This window comes from Schistocerca nitens, chromosome 3 (genome assembly GCF_023898315.1).
Source record: "Schistocerca nitens isolate TAMUIC-IGC-003100 chromosome 3, iqSchNite1.1, whole genome shotgun sequence".
NCBI lineage: Eukaryota > Metazoa > Arthropoda > Insecta > Orthoptera > Acrididae > Schistocerca > Schistocerca nitens.
The window spans coordinates 619,005,512-619,022,950 of NC_064616.1; the positions used below are offsets into that span (position 1 = coordinate 619,005,512).

Consider the following 17,439-nt stretch of genomic DNA (forward strand, 5'->3'; position numbering starts at 1 on the left):
CCTTTACAAAAATTTCCTCATTCATGGTTCTGTCTCTGTTAGAACAGAAATTACAGCTGTTTTTGTCAGCGGTGTTTGTCAAATTTTCTGCACATTTTTATAATTTCGAACAGCTATTACTTTTGTTATACTTTTGCTGCAATTCTGAAATTTGACATTTTTCATTCTCTCATCATGTGCAATGGACAAACAAAGTTTAATGCAAATTGTAGATGGTCGGTTGTTTAATTTGGAGGAGGGGACCAAACAGCAAAGTCATCAGTCCCATGATCTAGGATGGCAGAAATCAAGGGAGGAACAACACGAACAGTATAGTCCAGTCAAGGGGAAGGGGAAACTGCGCGAACAAAGAGAGAAGAGGGACATCAGGGCAGCAGGAACAGGAAACAACAGGAGCAGGGTAGGTGGAAACAGGGAGAGCAGGGGTGCCCCAGAAACATACGTGCGGTGGAGCACCAGCACCGCCAAAAAACCACACGACACCCACACCACATCATACCACCATACCATTATAACAATACAATGGGGACAAGATAGGGGAAAAAAACAAAAAGGGGAAACAAGGCAGCATAATATACATGACAAAATGTAGGGAAAAGGTGGGAAGAACCTGGCCGGTGCAGAGGCAAAGTCAAGGCCTCCATAACAAATGCTTACGCTTATGCTTACTGAGGAACTCAAATGCCAGAGGAAAATTCAAGGATGTATATCTCAGAGTAAAAACCACTTTTGCGAAGAAAACTGAGGATAGACATATCCATGTGAGGGTCCTCTGCTAACACACATGAAAAGGAGGGTGGGAGGACATACTTAGGGTGAAGGGAGTAAAGGCGGGGGCGGATCAGCGAAAGTGAAGCCCCGCAATTACAAACTGAGAGGGGATTGGGGTGGGGAGGGCAGCTCATTGCGGAGCAAAACCCGTGGGTCAACCTAATATGGGCAATACAAAGACTGTACAGGATGGTAAGATTCCTGCCAGGAGAGGCAGAGGGAAGAACTCCACATGGTGGGAGTCTCCTTGATCGCGCAAGATTCATTAGATAGGGAGTAGCCTCCCAAGAGTCAGCCCACAATTGAGCAAAACAGGATTTGATGTAAAGCCGCAAATCCGACCCCAGAGGGGTCATGGAAAACGAGGGGTAGGTGGCCATATCATGCCACCCCCCCCTCTCCCTCCCCGGCCAGGTGATCAGCGAGTTCATTACCCAGGATACCTACATGGTCAGGAACCCAAAGGACGTCGACCGAACATGCAGAATCACCAAGCTCAGCAAGAAGATCATTGATGGCAGGAAAAACACCGAGCTATTGCCTGAAGGCCACTCATTGAGTCCATACGTAACAAAACTCGGGTGAGGGAGCACCATTTAATAAAACGGGGGGCTGATAGACAGCCATCAGTTCCACAATAAACACCCCACACTTGGCAGGCAAGAGATGGCGCACCGTGACAACAGAAGACGTGAAGGCATTTCCCACATGAACAACTGATTTAGAGCCATCAGCGTAAAAAACAATGGCATCCTGAAACTTCTGTAAGAACGTTTGGAACCAACAATGGAACCCCACTGGAGCAATTGAGGCTTTCGGACCCTGGAAGAGAGCCATCCAAATCCATGGCCACGGAACTAACCAAGGTGGGCTGGTTGAGAGAGAGCAGGGGGAAGAGGACAAAAAGGGCAAGATGGAAGTCACGGTTGAGAGAAGCGAGGCGGGACCGAACTGTTACGCCCAGCCAAATGTGGGCAGCGGGCAGGCGGACGGGTCCCAGTGTCAACCAGAAGATTATCAACAGGGTTAGTGCGAAAGGCACCATTGGCTAGATGGACACGTCAATGGTGAACCGCATCCAGGAGGAGCAACGTGGAAGAGGCAGCTCATCAATAAACTTGACAACCATAGTCCAGACGAGACAGAACTAATGACCGGTAAAGATGGAGAAGGGTCAAACAATCCACCCCCCCCAAGAGGTGTGGACAAGGAAGCAAAGAACATTGGATTTTACACAAACAACCAACCTTCAGATGACAGATATGGGGCAACCAAGTAAGCTTGTTGTCAAAAAGAAGACCCAAGAAATGGAACTGGAGGACCACAGTATGACGTTGACCATCAAGGTAGATCTCCGGGTCAGGATAGGCCATAGTACTGTGACAAAAATGCACCACCCTCGCCTTAAGGGGAGAGAATTAAAAACTGTGCCAGAGTGTCCACGCGGAAATGTGCCAGATAGCACCCTGGAGCTGTTGTTCTGCAGAGGCCACTGAGTGGGAGTCAGCCCTAATACAGAAATCGTTCAGATACAGAGCAGGGGTGACCAACGGTTCAGCAGATGTTACAAGTCCTAAACTAGCAACTGTAAAAGAAGGGCACTTAGTACAAAACGCCATTCTCCTGGGTCCGCAGAGGGCTGAGAACAGTGCGAACCCAGACTCTGAATGACCGGTGGGACAGAAACTGGCAAATAAAAATCGGGAGTAGCCCCGAAGACCCCACCCATGGAGTGTAAGGAGAATGTGATGACATCAAGCTGTGTCGTAGGCCTTACGAAGATCAAAGAAAACTGCGACAGGATGGCGGCATTGAGAAAAGGCCTGCTGAACTGCAGTTTCCAATCAAATCAGATGATTGATCGGAGACCGTCCCTCGTGAAAGCTGCACTGGTATGGAGATAAAAGGTCCCAAGAGGAACATCCGTTAGGCTGATGGGCTGGTAACTATTGAGGGACAATGGATCCTTGCAAGGCTTAAGGACAGCAACCACAACACTGTCCCTCCACTGAGAGGGGAAAATGACTTTAAGCCAAATATGGTTAACCACCTACAGGAGATATTAGTGTTGTAGAGGAATCAGGTGTTGAAGGAAGGAATTGGTTATGGATGGAAACAGGGATAGGAGCTGAATCATGGGAAGAAGAGAGGCCCAGAAGATGCTCCCATTCAGTAAAACGTTAACTGTAGGAGTCTGCCAGACAAGAGGTAAGTAATGAGCTTTGGCACGAAGACTTTTAAAGGTAATAAGACCAGTGCAGGACAGATGCCTCTTAAGATGTTGCAAGGTGTGATGACGATCACAGATTACAGTGGCCACGGTCGTGCTTTACCATGGAACTGGACAACTGCGAATGGGGCCTGTCAAGCGGGAAACGGCAATGTCGGCAGCGTGGATAGTCTTATCGGGCAAATCATGGATGACTTCATCAACACAACCTGAAAAATAAGGTGAAAAGATGCCCTGAGAGGTATATAGAGGCCAATCAGAATAATGGAAAGCCCAGCAGGGTAACCTGGTCAGCGGGAGGCAGGAAGGGAATGAATGGGGAGTGGTCACTATCCCAGAAGTCATCGTGTGGCAACCAATGTAAGGAAGAAAGAAGGGGAGGGGGACAAGTCGAAAGATCAATGGCAGAAAAAGTGCCACATGTGCCAGTAAAATGAGTAGGGGAGCCATCATTAAGAAGGCACAGGTTACAGTCCACAAGAAATTGGCCAATGAGGAGCCCCCGACTAGATGAAGAAGTACTGCGCCACAAGGGGTGATGGGCATTAAAATCTCCAAGGAGGAAGGACGGGGGAAGTTGGTGAAGGAGGGCAGTTAGGGCAGCAGATTAAGGTGGCCTGTCAGAAGCAGCAACTGCTTCTAACAGGGTACAAAGTGGGATCCATGTACTAACAATATCGTATGGACCAACGTGCAGACACCACCAGAAGCGCTCAAAGGGCCAACTCACTTCCTAAAGAAAGCATGGAACCCACGAAGGGTCAGTAAGTGAGCATCAGTAAAATGACATTCCTGGAGAATGGCACAAGCTGCCGAGTAAAAGGCAATAAGGGATTGCAACTCTGGGAGGTGATGGTAGTATCTGTTAAAGTTCCACTGAATAATCATGTAGCAAGTATCCAAATGGGAAGCAAATCACGCCGCCGGCTCACCATCCATCGGGGTGTCATCTGTAACTAATAAGTGACACTTAGGTTGTGATGGAGGTGATGGCACCTCTGGGGACACTGGGGGGAGGGGGGGGGGGGTTGTGCTTGTCCTGAGACTTTATGTTTCTTCTTCTTCTTCTTCTATTCCATTAAGTGAGGAGGGCATGGCACAGAGGGAGAGCAGGCTTCTGCAAGACCCAGAACCAAAAGAGAGCAGGTGAGCATGGGACCCACAGGCTGTGTGTCCCACAGCTGAGTTGTGCTAGCACGTCTGCAGCCTGAGAGACAGGGGAGGGGTCCAAGGAGGGAGATCCATCATCGGTGAGTGCCAAGGAAGGGGGACGCTTCTTCAGACAGGGAGTGGCAGTGGCATCCAGAGAGGAGGGTGTGGGAACCACAGGGGGAGTGGAGAGGAGGAAAGGGAAAGGACATAACAGGTGCAACAGCAGACGGATAGAACTGGTCAAATTTCTGACAAGCCTCAGTGTAAGATAAGCTATCCAGGGCCTTACACTCTTGTATCTTCTTTTCTTTCTTATAATCCTGGCAATCTGATGAGCGTGGAGAGTGATGTTCATGACAATTTACACACACAAGTGGTGGAACACAGGGGCTCCCATCATGGATTGGGTGTCCACAGTCACCACATAGAGGGTCCACCATACATCAGGAAGACATGCCTCAAATGCAAGCACTGAAAGCACCTCATGAATGGCAGAACATATGGCTTCATATAGCACCGATAACACACAACCTTGACCTTCTCTGGGAGGGTATCTCCCTCAAAAGTCGCAATAAAGGCGCAGTATAGATATATTTGTCCTTATGACCTTTCTGCACATGCTGAACAAAATGAATGTCCCATCATTCCAGATTGGCCTGGAGTTCCTCATCAGCTTGAAGGATGACGTCCCTATAAAAGGTGACTCCCTGGACCATATTCAAAGGCCAGTGAGGTGTAATGGACTAAAATGATCACAAGCATGAAGAGCTGCAGACTGGGCAGCAGAAGGAGTTCTGATCAACAGAGAACCTGACTGCATCTTACTGAGAGACTCCACTTTGCCAAACTTGTCTTCAATATTTTCCACAATAAATAATTGCTTTGTGGCGATGAATGTGTCCCGTCCGTCCTAGAACAGACCAGGTAGCGGAGAAAGTGTTCCACCCCAAGCCAGCGAGCCTGGCCCTCCCTCCAGGGTGTAGCCAGGGAAGGGAATGCCTCAGGGACATAAGAAACAGCATTCAACAATCCGATACCACTTGAAAAGATGGCCGTAGGAGAACAGCCAGATTTTTTGCAACTACCCACTCCGATCTTGGGCTCTAACCATGGGTGGCACCCATCCACAGCAAGGGCCGTCTAGCACGATGGCCACTACTGGGAGTTCATATGCTCCACAATGACAAGCACCCACTCCTCGGCATACATGAGGAGCCATCAGCTCAGGTATCAGAAATGTGATCCCTGTGTTGTCAGGGGGCTCAATCATATGGGTACATAACAGCCCCACCACACAGACTGGCTACACGTGCCAGTGACCAAGTGGGGCAGAGGGGGATCAGCAGGGAAGGACGGGCGGAAGGAAGGAGTGAGAGGAATCCATACTGTAGATGCTAGGGAGGAAGCTCTTCCCCAAATGGCTCACACTTGGGAGAGAAAATTTAGAAGTGGAGGTCAAATCCTAAAGGGGGAGCAAAAATGCTGACAGAGAAAAGGCAAGGGGAACAAAACTGCAAGAAATGTAGGAAACCAGGTGGATAGGCAGGTTAACATAAGTAAGAACACCAAGAGAGGGAAAGGAGGGGGAGGAGTGGAGAGGGAGCAAGGATGGGGAGGGAGGGCACTGAAAGGAAATGCAGCAGGGAAGGAAGAATGCGGTGCAATAGCTCGGGGCCACATGGGCGCCACGCAAGAATTCACGCAAGAACTGTGAGCCCCCTGGAGGTGATGAAAATCGGAAATGGTTGGGTTGGCAGCTGTGTTGATTTGACACGGAATAACTCCTTACTAACTTTATCCTAACACACAACAACTACTACTCTGAAGGTAATGCATACAAACAAATCCACTGCACAGCCATGGCCACCCATATGGCACCCTCCTATACCTTCCTGTTTATGAGTCACCTAGAGCAAACCTTCCGAGACTCCCACAACCCCAAGTCTCTGATCTGATTCACATTCATTGATGATATCTTCATCATCTGGACTCAGGGCTAAGGCAACCTACCCTCATTCCTTCACAACCTCAACACCTTCTTTCCCTTCTGATTCACCTGGTCCTCCTCAATAAAGCATGCCTCTTCCTGGTTGTTCACCACCTCTTCTCTGATGGCTCCATCCACACCTCTGTCCACATTAAACCAACCGACCACCAACAGTACCTGCATTTTGACAGCAGCCATCCCTACCACACCAAAAAATCCCTCCCTTACAGCCGGGCCAATGGGCGACAGCGCATCTGCCATGACAAGAATTCCCTTGCCCAGTATGCTGAAGGTCTCACAAAGACCTTCACGGACAGATATAGTCCACAAATGGATCTCCCATGTCATATTCCCACACACCAATTCTCCCACCACCCCCTAGAACCAGCTACAAAGGAATATCCCCTTAGCCACCAAATACCACCCTAACTGGAACAAATGAACCTCATCCTTCATCAGAGCTTTGATTGTGTATCATTGTGCCCTGAAATGAGGGACATCCTACCCAAGATCCCTCCCACCTCTCCTAACCTCCACAATGACCTAGTGCATCCCTATGCCACTCCCAGTCCCTTGCCACACAGATCATATAAATGTGGAACACTCAGGTGCAAGACCCGCCCAATCAACTAACCCAGCACTTCCTTTACCAGTCCCATCGCAAGTTTATCCTACACCTTGAGAGACTGGTCCACCTGTGTCATACCAGCACTGCTGCAATCATTGCACAGCTTTTTTATATTGGTATGGCTACTAACCAGCAGTCCACCAGGATGAACAACCACCTGTGGCCAAGTGCTAAGTAGACCATCCTGTGGCCAAACATGCAGCAGAGCATAACATGCACCATTTCGATGGCTACTTCAACATCTAGGCCATCTGGGTCCTCCCCTCCACCAGTATCTTTTCTGAACTACACAAATGGAAGTTATCCTGACGACACATCCTCCACTCCCGAAAGCATCCCATCTTCAACCTATGATAATCTTGTGTCCCCATATCCTCCACCCAACAGTTTCTGCCCCCTCTGTCCCATCAACTCCTCCCAATTCACACCTCCTTACCTTCATTGTGTGCCACTCACTGCCAACACACCAACCAGTCTTTTCCCTACCTGCCCCTTTCCTTTTCCACTCCCCATCCCCGCATTCCCTCCCTCCAAAGCCTCCCAACACTGCACCTGGCAGCCTGGTCCTGCCACCTTCTGGATCTGCACACTCCACCAGACAATGCTCTTCTCTCACCCCACCTGTACCCTGCTATGTCTCCCCCTTCCTTGTCCCACTCCAGATTTCTCCTTTCGTTCAATGCAAAATTGCAGTCTGGCCAGAGAGGCTGGAGATAGCAGTCGAGTGTGTGAGGTGACTGCTTGTGTGAATGTGTGTGTGTGTGTGTGTGTGTGTGTGTGTGTGTGTGTGTGTGTGTGTGTGTGTGTTCTCCTTCCTTTTCTGAAGAACGCTTTGGCCGAAAGTTCAACGTGTAACAGTGTTCTGTTATGTCTGTCTGGAACTCAACATGTCATTTTCATGGTGAGTTGCAAGCTATCCTTTTCATAATTGTTGTTGTCAGTACACAAATGGTATTTTGTGAACACATCCTTTGGTACTGATCCATTTACAGGTATCTTATTCTTATCAACATGTCATCTGAATAAAACTTCACAAATTGTATGTTTAGGCAACTTGTGCAATGGAACATTTTAAGTGTGTGTGTGTGTGTGAGAGAGAGAGAGAGAGAGAGAGAGAGAGAGAGAGAGAGACGGCAGCAAGATGAATGAAGTGTAGTAAAATAATACAAAACTCAAAGACTGAGTTACAAATAAAAAACATAAAAGAAATTATGGCAATGTGCTCTCTGATACAATGCAGCAGTTGCTCTTCTCTTACATGTTCTGAATGGTGTCCAAGTGGATTTTCAGGAGGGGATTACCTTGCTTCTTGGCTCACATGAGCTTGCGACTGCTCTTTTACTGATTCTAATGCAGAATCCCAGGCTTTGTTGAGCTTTTAGTATGCATATGTGTTGACAACATTTCCTACAAACCTAGTCTCAATCATATTTCTGATAACAAAAAAAAAAATGTTCAAATGGGTGTGAAATCTTATGGGACTTAGCTGCTAAGGTCATTAGTCCCTAAGCTTACACACTACTTAACCTAAATTATCCTAAGGACAAACACACACACCCATGCCCGAGGGAGGATTCGAACCTCCGCTAGGACCAGCCGTTCTGATAACATTGTCACTAAAACTCAGCATACACTTATAAGCCAAAACATTACGACTACTGCACACTACAACATTGGATGCCACCTGGTGACATTGCGAACACATGATGCGGTAACAAAGTTATGTGAGCGGATAAGACATGGACAGGGACTCACCCTCGTGACGATATGGGCTGCAAATTGGGAAATCCATTGAGGTAAGCAACTCTGACAATGGACAGATTATTATTATGCCAAGCCTATGAAAGAGTATCTCCAAATTGGCGAAGCTGGTCAAATGTTCCCATGCTACTGTCGTGAGCCTTTACGGAAAGATGAATGTCCATAACTGTTCAGAGAATGTGGGGTTCAGAGGCTTGTTTGCTCTGTAAAGTAGGATACATGGTGATCTTTGGCACCCCTGCTGAAAGATTACAATGCTGGTGCACATACAGGTGTTTTGGAGCACACTGTTCATTGTACATTGTTGAACATGGAGCTCTGCACCAGACGAAAACTACATGTTCACATGTTGATCCAACAACAGCATCAATTATGACTGCAGTGGGCACGGTACCATTGGGATTCAACTGCTGATCATTGGAAACATGTCAGCTCTTTGGGTGAATCAGAGTTTTGCTACATTAGGTTGATGGTCGTCTCCACAAATTCTGTTATCAAGATGAATGGTGGCTCTAAACATGCAGCATGCCATGGCCAAGGCTATTGGTAATGTTATTATGCTATACGTGACATTCTCCTGTGCTTGCTTGGGACCTGCGATAGTAATCGAAGACATGCAGACAGCTGTGAACCACCTGCATCTGTTCATCCTTGATGCCTTCCCTGACGACAATGTCATCTTTTAGCAGGATAATTGTCCATGTCTCAGAGCCAGGACCATGCTGCAGTCGTTTAAGGAGCATTGCAGTGATATCACGATGTGTCAGCAACCAAATTCACCAGATTTAAATCCTATGGAACTCATGTGGGTTGCCATTGGGCGCCATCACCGCGTACGCAAATCAGCATCCTGTTATTTAAGTGTGTTAAGCCGGTATTACACGACGATCCGCCGCGAACGGTACTGGCCTATCGCGACAGCCATCTAGCGGTAGAACGGGTGAACCTACGTAAATTAGCAGACACATTATCTGCACGCAGGAATAGAGAGCAGTTCTAAACTGCCGTCAATCCGCGCATGCGCAGTAGGCAGCAATAATTCACGCATGCGCAGAAGGGTGTACCCTGGTGCTTTCTGCTTGTTGTTTGGTTATTGTTAGGCAGCTAGTGGCTAATTTCAGACGTTCGTGTTGGGGATTTTTCACGTTGAGGATCTTCTGCATTTTTTTCAGTAAACAGGTTTCACAAATGCAGAAAAGAAACTTTTTTGCAGTAGTCTCTTATATACTAGCTGTCTGTGAAAGGATTTCTTCTATTGATAGCTTCGTATTCTGGAAATGAAATGGAGCAGAGAGGAATTAAGCGTCTGAAATCAGACATACAGCGAGGAAAGGTGTATGTATGACCCACTGTACCACAATAAGGTAGTCGGAAATCGTTTCTTTCTGAGGAATATGCATATAATGTTATACGGCGATTTTCGATTTGTTTCGTAATGCCTTAGTTTAAGAAAGTTCAGGTTTGATTTAATTGCACCTCTTGCTTGATTTCAACATGCCAGAAAAGAGAAACTGGCAGTGAAAGGGAGAAAGTCCTTGCAGTTTGCCCCAGTGCGACAGACGAGGACTGTAAAATTCTGAGTATAGTCCAAACTTGGAAAAATAACACAACGTCACCTAAGTATTGGTCATTTAATGTGTTGGAAATTGCAGTGCATACATCCACAACAACTTTTGAAATGGTGGGCTGTGCTATTCTGTGGCTAAAAGCCAAAACCTAACATTCATTGAAAATATAAGGAAAAAACCAAAACATTACAAGAAGCTCAAAGTATGTAATCCAGTAGTAGTATGTTCGGATTTTCATAAAAGGTTGATATCACAGTTATTAACATTAATAAAAATATTTAAAATCCATAAAAATGGCTGGCATTCTAAGAAACAGGAAAAGTTTACATAGGCAGCAGTGAAACTGTTAACCTTGTTATGGCCACACTTCAAGCAGTCCTCAGCTACCAACTGTTGTCTTTGAAGGTCTTCTCATATATTTTAATATCTACAGCTTTAGTAAATTATACTATCCCAGAAACTGTTATTCTCAACAACGATAGCAGTGTCACTGAATGCAATTTTATGCCCACCTTCTAATACATGTCCACCTATTGCAGATTTTTCTTGATGGTGTAATCAGTGACATCTCTCATATTCTGTCTGCTAATGTTCTATCATATGGACGGTCTGCTAGACTTAATACTTTCCACACTTACTCAGTATTTTGTAAGCACTAGGAATTCTGAAGGCTACATTACCTTATCTGCATATTTTAGCTGAAGGCCTAAAGATTGACTTGGTGTTATGTCCCTTCAGAAGCCAGCTAACCTTTCCCATCATTCATCCACAGAATGGCAAACACTCGACATTTTTACTCTCATCCTTAGTGGCCTTCTGTTTACTGATACCTCCTGAAACTGTTTGCGGTATCTGATCACGGAATTTGCAGTGAAATTAGCTGGATACTTTCAACATTCAAACCACCAGCACATAATTTGATAAGGGCTAGGAGCAAATATACCTGCACCAGAATAACAAAGTGACTGACATCTAGCTGTTTACAGGGCTGCTACCATAGCAACAGCCAGAGAACGCATTTGGTCATGCCTTATGTGCCTGTCCCCATTATCAAATCTCTTTGCTATAGCTACTGTCAGGTTGCAGACAACGCTTGTGGCCGGTAACCTAAGCAGTTGTGATAGATTTCAATGTGTGCTTTGTTTGTTTGTGTGGCAAGTTTATTTTGCACTTCAGAATGTCTGGAGGTTACAGTGTTAAGTGTGCAAAAAAGTATGGTTCCTAAGCTGAAAGTTCAGTGATCCATTCATGTTTTGTGTGGTCAGACACATAATTTTATGTGCTTGTTGCAGGGCTATTTCAAGAAGGAGACAGACAATAATATGACTATTCCTTTATCAAAGGTAGTCTAAAGAACTGTAGATGCTTTGAAGATGCATAGAAACATTGCCGTTAAAGTTTATCAGCGAAAAAACTCTGCAGAACAGGAAGGGGCTGATTCGTCTAAGCTATGGATACCCGGTAAAGGGGGGAGGACAGAACAAGAAATAACAAACTTGGACTCATTCCAACAATACGCTGTTTGTCAACATAGATATGGATATTACAAGATAGAACATCCAGCTATAAAAAGAAACTGCACCCTACTACTGAGAGGCAGACTTAGTGGCAGCAAGACTTTTTTGTTAAAGGTTGTCAGAGCACTATGTTTTCAGTACAAGAAATTAACAAACACAAAATAACAATGAAGGGAGGTGATATTGTTGAGTGGCATTATCGATTTTTAAGACATTGCCCAAGAGCCATTTGAAGACATTCTGTGGCTCAACAAAACCTGGATAAACAGATGTCATTTCGTCAGAAAAGACTGGATAGATGATAGTATATATGGAAGTTCTGCTGTTCTTGGGGGAAATGGTACAAAAATTATTGTCTACCATGCTGGCACTTCATTTGGTTTCGTGATGTACTGCCTCCTTGTTTACAAATCAGGAGAAACAGGTGAGTATCTGGATGAGATGAATCATGATGGTTTTCTCATGCTATTCACAGGCAACTATTGTAAAACTTAAATTGGCCATCTGTCATTGTGACGGATAATGCCCCATACCATTCAGTTATTAAAGATAAAGCTCTGACAATAAATACAAAAAGGCAACACTGTTGAACAGTTGAAACACAATAATGTGAAAGTTCAGGACGATTTGTGCAAGGCACAGCTCATGGAACCAGTGAAAAAAGATATAAGCCAGAGTTCCAACATTATGTTGTTGATGAGGCAGCTAAAGAACATGGCCACAGATTTCTAATAAGGGAATGTTCCAATTCAATATGTCAAAACCTACCCTGAAATTTTTTATACAGGAAGAATCCATCGATAGAAACACAATGCCAAAATTTTAGCTGTGAAGATACACTGGAAGTAATTTTTATAAAATGTTGAAAACTGCTAAATTCATAGCTCACCAGGCAGCTAGAGAAATGTATACCCCTGCTAGAGCTGTAGCAGACAGCATGTGTGCAACATGGAGGACATATACCATACGTTGACATTACATCGATAAACTGGCACAAAACAATCATAACCTGTGAACTGAATTTCAGTTTCTGTTGATAGTTTCTCTGACATAACTGTTCAGTGTTACTATTTGCTCATTTTACAACTCATTTAATATCCATAATAGCTAGCTGTGGCTGCTAATAGTATATGTCTTTCTGCAGGTTCCAGAGTTTCACAGCAATTTGGAATTCAATTAACGTTTTCAACCTTGCAAAGATGAAATATGAAGAATGTGGTGTGCAATCGAAGTCACCTACTTCTCCTGAAAACCTACATATGTGTTATTTATTAATCAACTTCTTGGACATTCATTTGAATGATGTTAACATTTCACTAGAAATTGTGGAAATATCAGTATTAGAAGTGTGCTAGTTAGAAGTCCAGAACAAAAATAGACTACCTTGAAAGCAGAAAAAAGGGGGGCAGTAATAGCTTTCCGTGACAAAGAAAAGGCTGAATTTTGGTTAAACAAAGGGAGGAGAAAGTGCTTAAACTTAGTGTGCAAAGCCCTGAACATGAATTATATAAATCTGATAGATTTATATGAAGTACGAAATACATGTCAAAAATGAAACACACAAAAGTGTGAAAGAAAAAGTATTAGAAAGATTTAGAACTGCTCATAAGTGTCAGTGCACCATTAGTAAAGGAAATCTAAGAGATTGGGCACTCTGAATTACAGGTGAGATTACCATTGCCAATTTCCAGGCTTCTTCGGTCTGGGTACACACATTCGAGAAATCATATGAAAAGAAAGTAACAAAATTACAAAGTTCACCTCAAGTAAACATGTAGAGTAGATGTCATTAATAGGTAATACCATAGAGAAATTCATAGCTGACATGAAAGCGAAGCTCCTTGTTTTCCTCTAAAACGCTGTGTATAAAACCAGTCAGGTTTTGTGCAAGAACTGTGTGCGAGCCACATTTGCATTTGAGTGGAGGGGGAAAAAAAGAAAAAAGAAAAAAGAAAAAAAGGAAAGAAAGAAAAAACAGTCATTTGTGCTTTCAATGAATGCTACACCACACTCATCAACAATGCCAGTGACAAGTATATGCAGCTTTATATCTGTCTTCATGTACATCATGCAAATTAAAAAAAAAGGACAAAACTGAAGGAAAAAATGACTGTTTACTTGCAAAAATCTTGTATTCTATATAGCAAAATGTGGAAAATGGGAGAGAATAATTTCCAACAGTACATCTGAAACATCTGATGATTTTGGAAAACAAGTCATTCTTTTGTTGTACTCCTGGCCTGGACATAATGACATGTCTGTCTTTAAACAGCGAAAAGTCTGTCAATATAATTCAAAATACAGCTGGAACTAATAGTGTGATTCAGCTTCTTGATAAAAAAAATTTCAACAGTGTAAAGAATTTAATAGAAAACTGTTGAACAATGTAATTTTTGATAGCACTTTGTCATCTCAGGTTTATCAGTGGGACAGTATTATTAACTTCATTCATTTCTGCATTGTCAATTTACATCACCATATTTTACAAATTTGATCAAGTATGCTCAGTATGTAGTACAGTTTTGTATAAATAAAACTAGTAATTACTGTACAGTAACTGAATGCATTAATACTGTATATTGCCAGGTGTGTCTGGTGTACGGAAAATATCTGTTTTCATCATCCAACAGCCACTTCACTTCACATTTTGTCACGATTACGTGGAATAAACAAGGAACTGTTTCATTGTTAGTAAAATTTACATTATTCAAAAATTATAAGAGTTGTGCTACAGGAATTTTTACAAATATTTCACGTCATCTTTATGTTGTATCTAGTTAAGCTTCTAAAGTAAAGAGGTATTTTGCATAGGGAAGTTGAATGGGTAAATAACTCGTGTGTGTGTGTGTGTGTGTGTGTGTGTGTGTGTGTGAGAGAGAGAGAGAGAGAGAGAGAGAGAGAGAGAGAGAGAGAGAGAGAATGCTGAAAAGTATTCAATCAAAATCCTCACACACACGCAGGCACAAAAGCTGCATGACTGGTGCTACTGCAGTCAGTTGCCTGTAGATACTTATGGCACAACAAAAGTTTTCTTAGTTTCAGTGGATTTATTATTATTCTAGTTGACTAATCATGTCACTATTTAACTTGTTAGCTAAATCTGAAACACTATCTCAAAATAACATTTACCTTCACAGTAAACACATTTCCATGATGTCCGGAGGGAAATGTATGCAGCCTCCTGTGTTTAAATGGATCCCACAGAATTATCTGGACATCATCTGATGCTGATACCAAAACACTTAAAAAGAAATAATTTACCAGTGAGCACAATCACTTTTTCATATATATGATATTGACAGGTTAAGATTGACAACTACCTTCCAGCTGCATTCCATTCCAAACAATTAACACAACCATTGTGGCCTTGCAGCGTAGCCTCTAACTCTAATCTTCTGACTAGTGTGTCTGTAACATGTAACTTTTGTTGGAAATGACGTGCCACAGTTTCCTGTAGAAGAAATTGAAAAACTGTAATTCACACACAAACATAAACATTGTGAAAGTAAAGGGTAATATTTTGCTCTTTTCCTTGTTGTTCACTTATTCTCATTTTCTCCAAATGCAATAATTTAATTTACACTCAAGAAGAATATTAATAAAATAGAATTTTGTTAAAATTAAAAGAACTGAGACTTTAATGTACTGAACTGAATATTAAATTCAGAAATTTTAAAACTAAGCACACAATGGGTGGGTAGTACATGCCTTCAGGAGGAGAAAGCCCTAGTACTCTTGAGAATGATGCTTAAAGCAGAAAGCAGTAATCCTAACATTTGAAACAATATGCTCGTTCTTCATAGGGGGAGGAGGGATTGGTTGGATGAGGCTGGAAAGGGAAGGAAGGGGATCATGGTCACTCAGACCACAGGTTGAGAGGAAGCCACCTGTTTTGAGGAAGGAAGGAAGGAAGGAAGGAAGGGAAAGATGGAGGAAATGGAGTAATAATAGGAGAGTATCCTCCTAGTAGAGTATTTCTTTGTCTACTAGAAGAGCACTCTTCTATTCTTATGCCATCTTCACCATACATATCGTCACAACAGGTGGTTTCTCTTAATCTAGGGTCTGACTGACCTGCCACTCCCTCCCCTTTATGCCTACACCCATACCCAGGGCAAATCATTTTTCAGGTGAATTCTTTCAAGAAAATGATTTCAAAGTCAGTATTACACAGGTTTTTAACAGGATCAGAACTGGAACTTTTTTATGGCTACTTACAAGCTGCCATTAGTCTTCCAAAATATTAAAAATACTCCATACCTCCAGGTCTAGGCCGCCTCCTACAAACTATAATACATGCATTCTTGACACCTTCCCCTTTCCAAGCTATTACAACCATTCCCCATCACTCTTTCCTCTTGCCAGGGTATGATGCTGTGTATTAATGGGCAGTGTCCTATTTTCAAGCGGGTCAAGGTTACTTCAACCAACTGGGAGTGACTAGTACGGATGGGCAGTGAAGTGTGTGAAGTTGGTGCCTATTTCTGGAGCACAGAGGAATCTCTTTAGAACATCCCTCGTTACTGTGTGTTCCTACAGTTCATTTTTGGAAGTCCCAATCCAAACTGCATTAACAGCTTGTTAAAAAGAGTCATTCATATGTCCTCCCTCTCACTTAGCACATTCAAATTTGGCACTATAAGCACTGTTTGGCCACTGCAACTTTGCCGCTGATAGTTCTGGGAGTGGTGGGAGGACACTTGTGACTGCAGGGTAAGGGAATGAGTGGGGAGACAGTGCTGTTCAGCACCAGTAATTTTGCATGTCATGCAGATCATTTGCTATTGTAGAAATAACATGCATAGTAGTTCATGTAAGCTGGCAGTAGCTCCGAAGACTTACAAACTCTACCAACAAGTACCAATCAAAGGCAGGGGCGAAATTGTAGTGGTTGGTTGGATGATTAAATGGACCAAACTACTAGGTCATTAGTCCCTTTTTCCTCTAACACAGAGGTCTACATGACTGTAGATCAGAGACAGCGTACCACACAAAACCCATAGGAAGAAAACCCCAAGGTCTACGAAAGGTCAATGAAGGAGAGATAAGAAATAAAAAGAAGAAAGGGAGGCACAGGAAGAAAGGTGGGCAATGTGCCTCATCTAAGGAGCAGCCAGAAACCCCGAATAGCTGAGTGCAATGAGTGGATATACATCCCCCAGCCCCCCACCAGTTACCAGAAATTGCCTGGGAAAAACAAGCAACATGGACAGGGCAAGAGAAGCACACAGACTCAAAAGATGAACAGGTCTAACAGACCATGCAACAGGGGGGAAGAACAGTAAAACAGTATGTAAGGTGAGGACCAGGCTGGACCACCAAGTCCACACGGCCGCAGACCAGTCTGGGTAAAGGAGGCAACAGTGTGTTCTGCCAATCCCTCAATGGGCCGATAAGTTTAAGTGGACCTCCTTTAAAAACAGTGGTAAAAGCTCCTTTCACGAATAAAATGTAAAACGAAGTCAGCCACTGAGGTGTTGTCCCCTAACACCTGGGATAGCGAGTCAGGGAGATTAAGTCTACCGCAGCGTGCTAGGTTGGGACAGTCCAGCAAAATGTGGACCACTGTCAAACGGGAACCACGACAACAGTGGAATGGGTCCTCGCGACAGAGGAGATAACTATGAGTCAGCCAGTTATGGCTGATGCGGCACTGGCAAAGGACAGTACAGTCCTTGCGAAAAGCCTGCATGGAGGACCTCCACAAATTCGTAGTCTCCTTTATCACCCAAATTTTGTTTGGTGAAGCAGCTTACATAGAACGTTAGTAAGGCTGGTGGGCCGATAGTTATCCACATCAAGCGAGTTTTTACTGGGTTTAAGCA

General features: G+C 43.8%; 1 protein-coding gene across 3 annotated transcripts in view; it reads right to left on the bottom strand.

Moving 5' to 3' along the window:
* The window catches only part of LOC126248554 (WD and tetratricopeptide repeats protein 1-like), a 208,142-nt gene that overhangs the window by 174,358 nt on the left and 16,345 nt on the right, over positions 1 to 17,439 (bottom strand). For all 3 annotated transcript variants that reach the window (XM_049949637.1, XM_049949635.1, XM_049949636.1), the window contains exons 3-4: positions 14,935 to 15,065; positions 14,744 to 14,855 (exon numbers count right to left, since the gene is read on the bottom strand). In XM_049949637.1, coding sequence (XP_049805594.1) covers positions 14,744 to 14,855; positions 14,935 to 15,065 — 243 coding nt within the window. The remainder of the gene's footprint in view (positions 1 to 14,743; positions 14,856 to 14,934; positions 15,066 to 17,439) is intronic.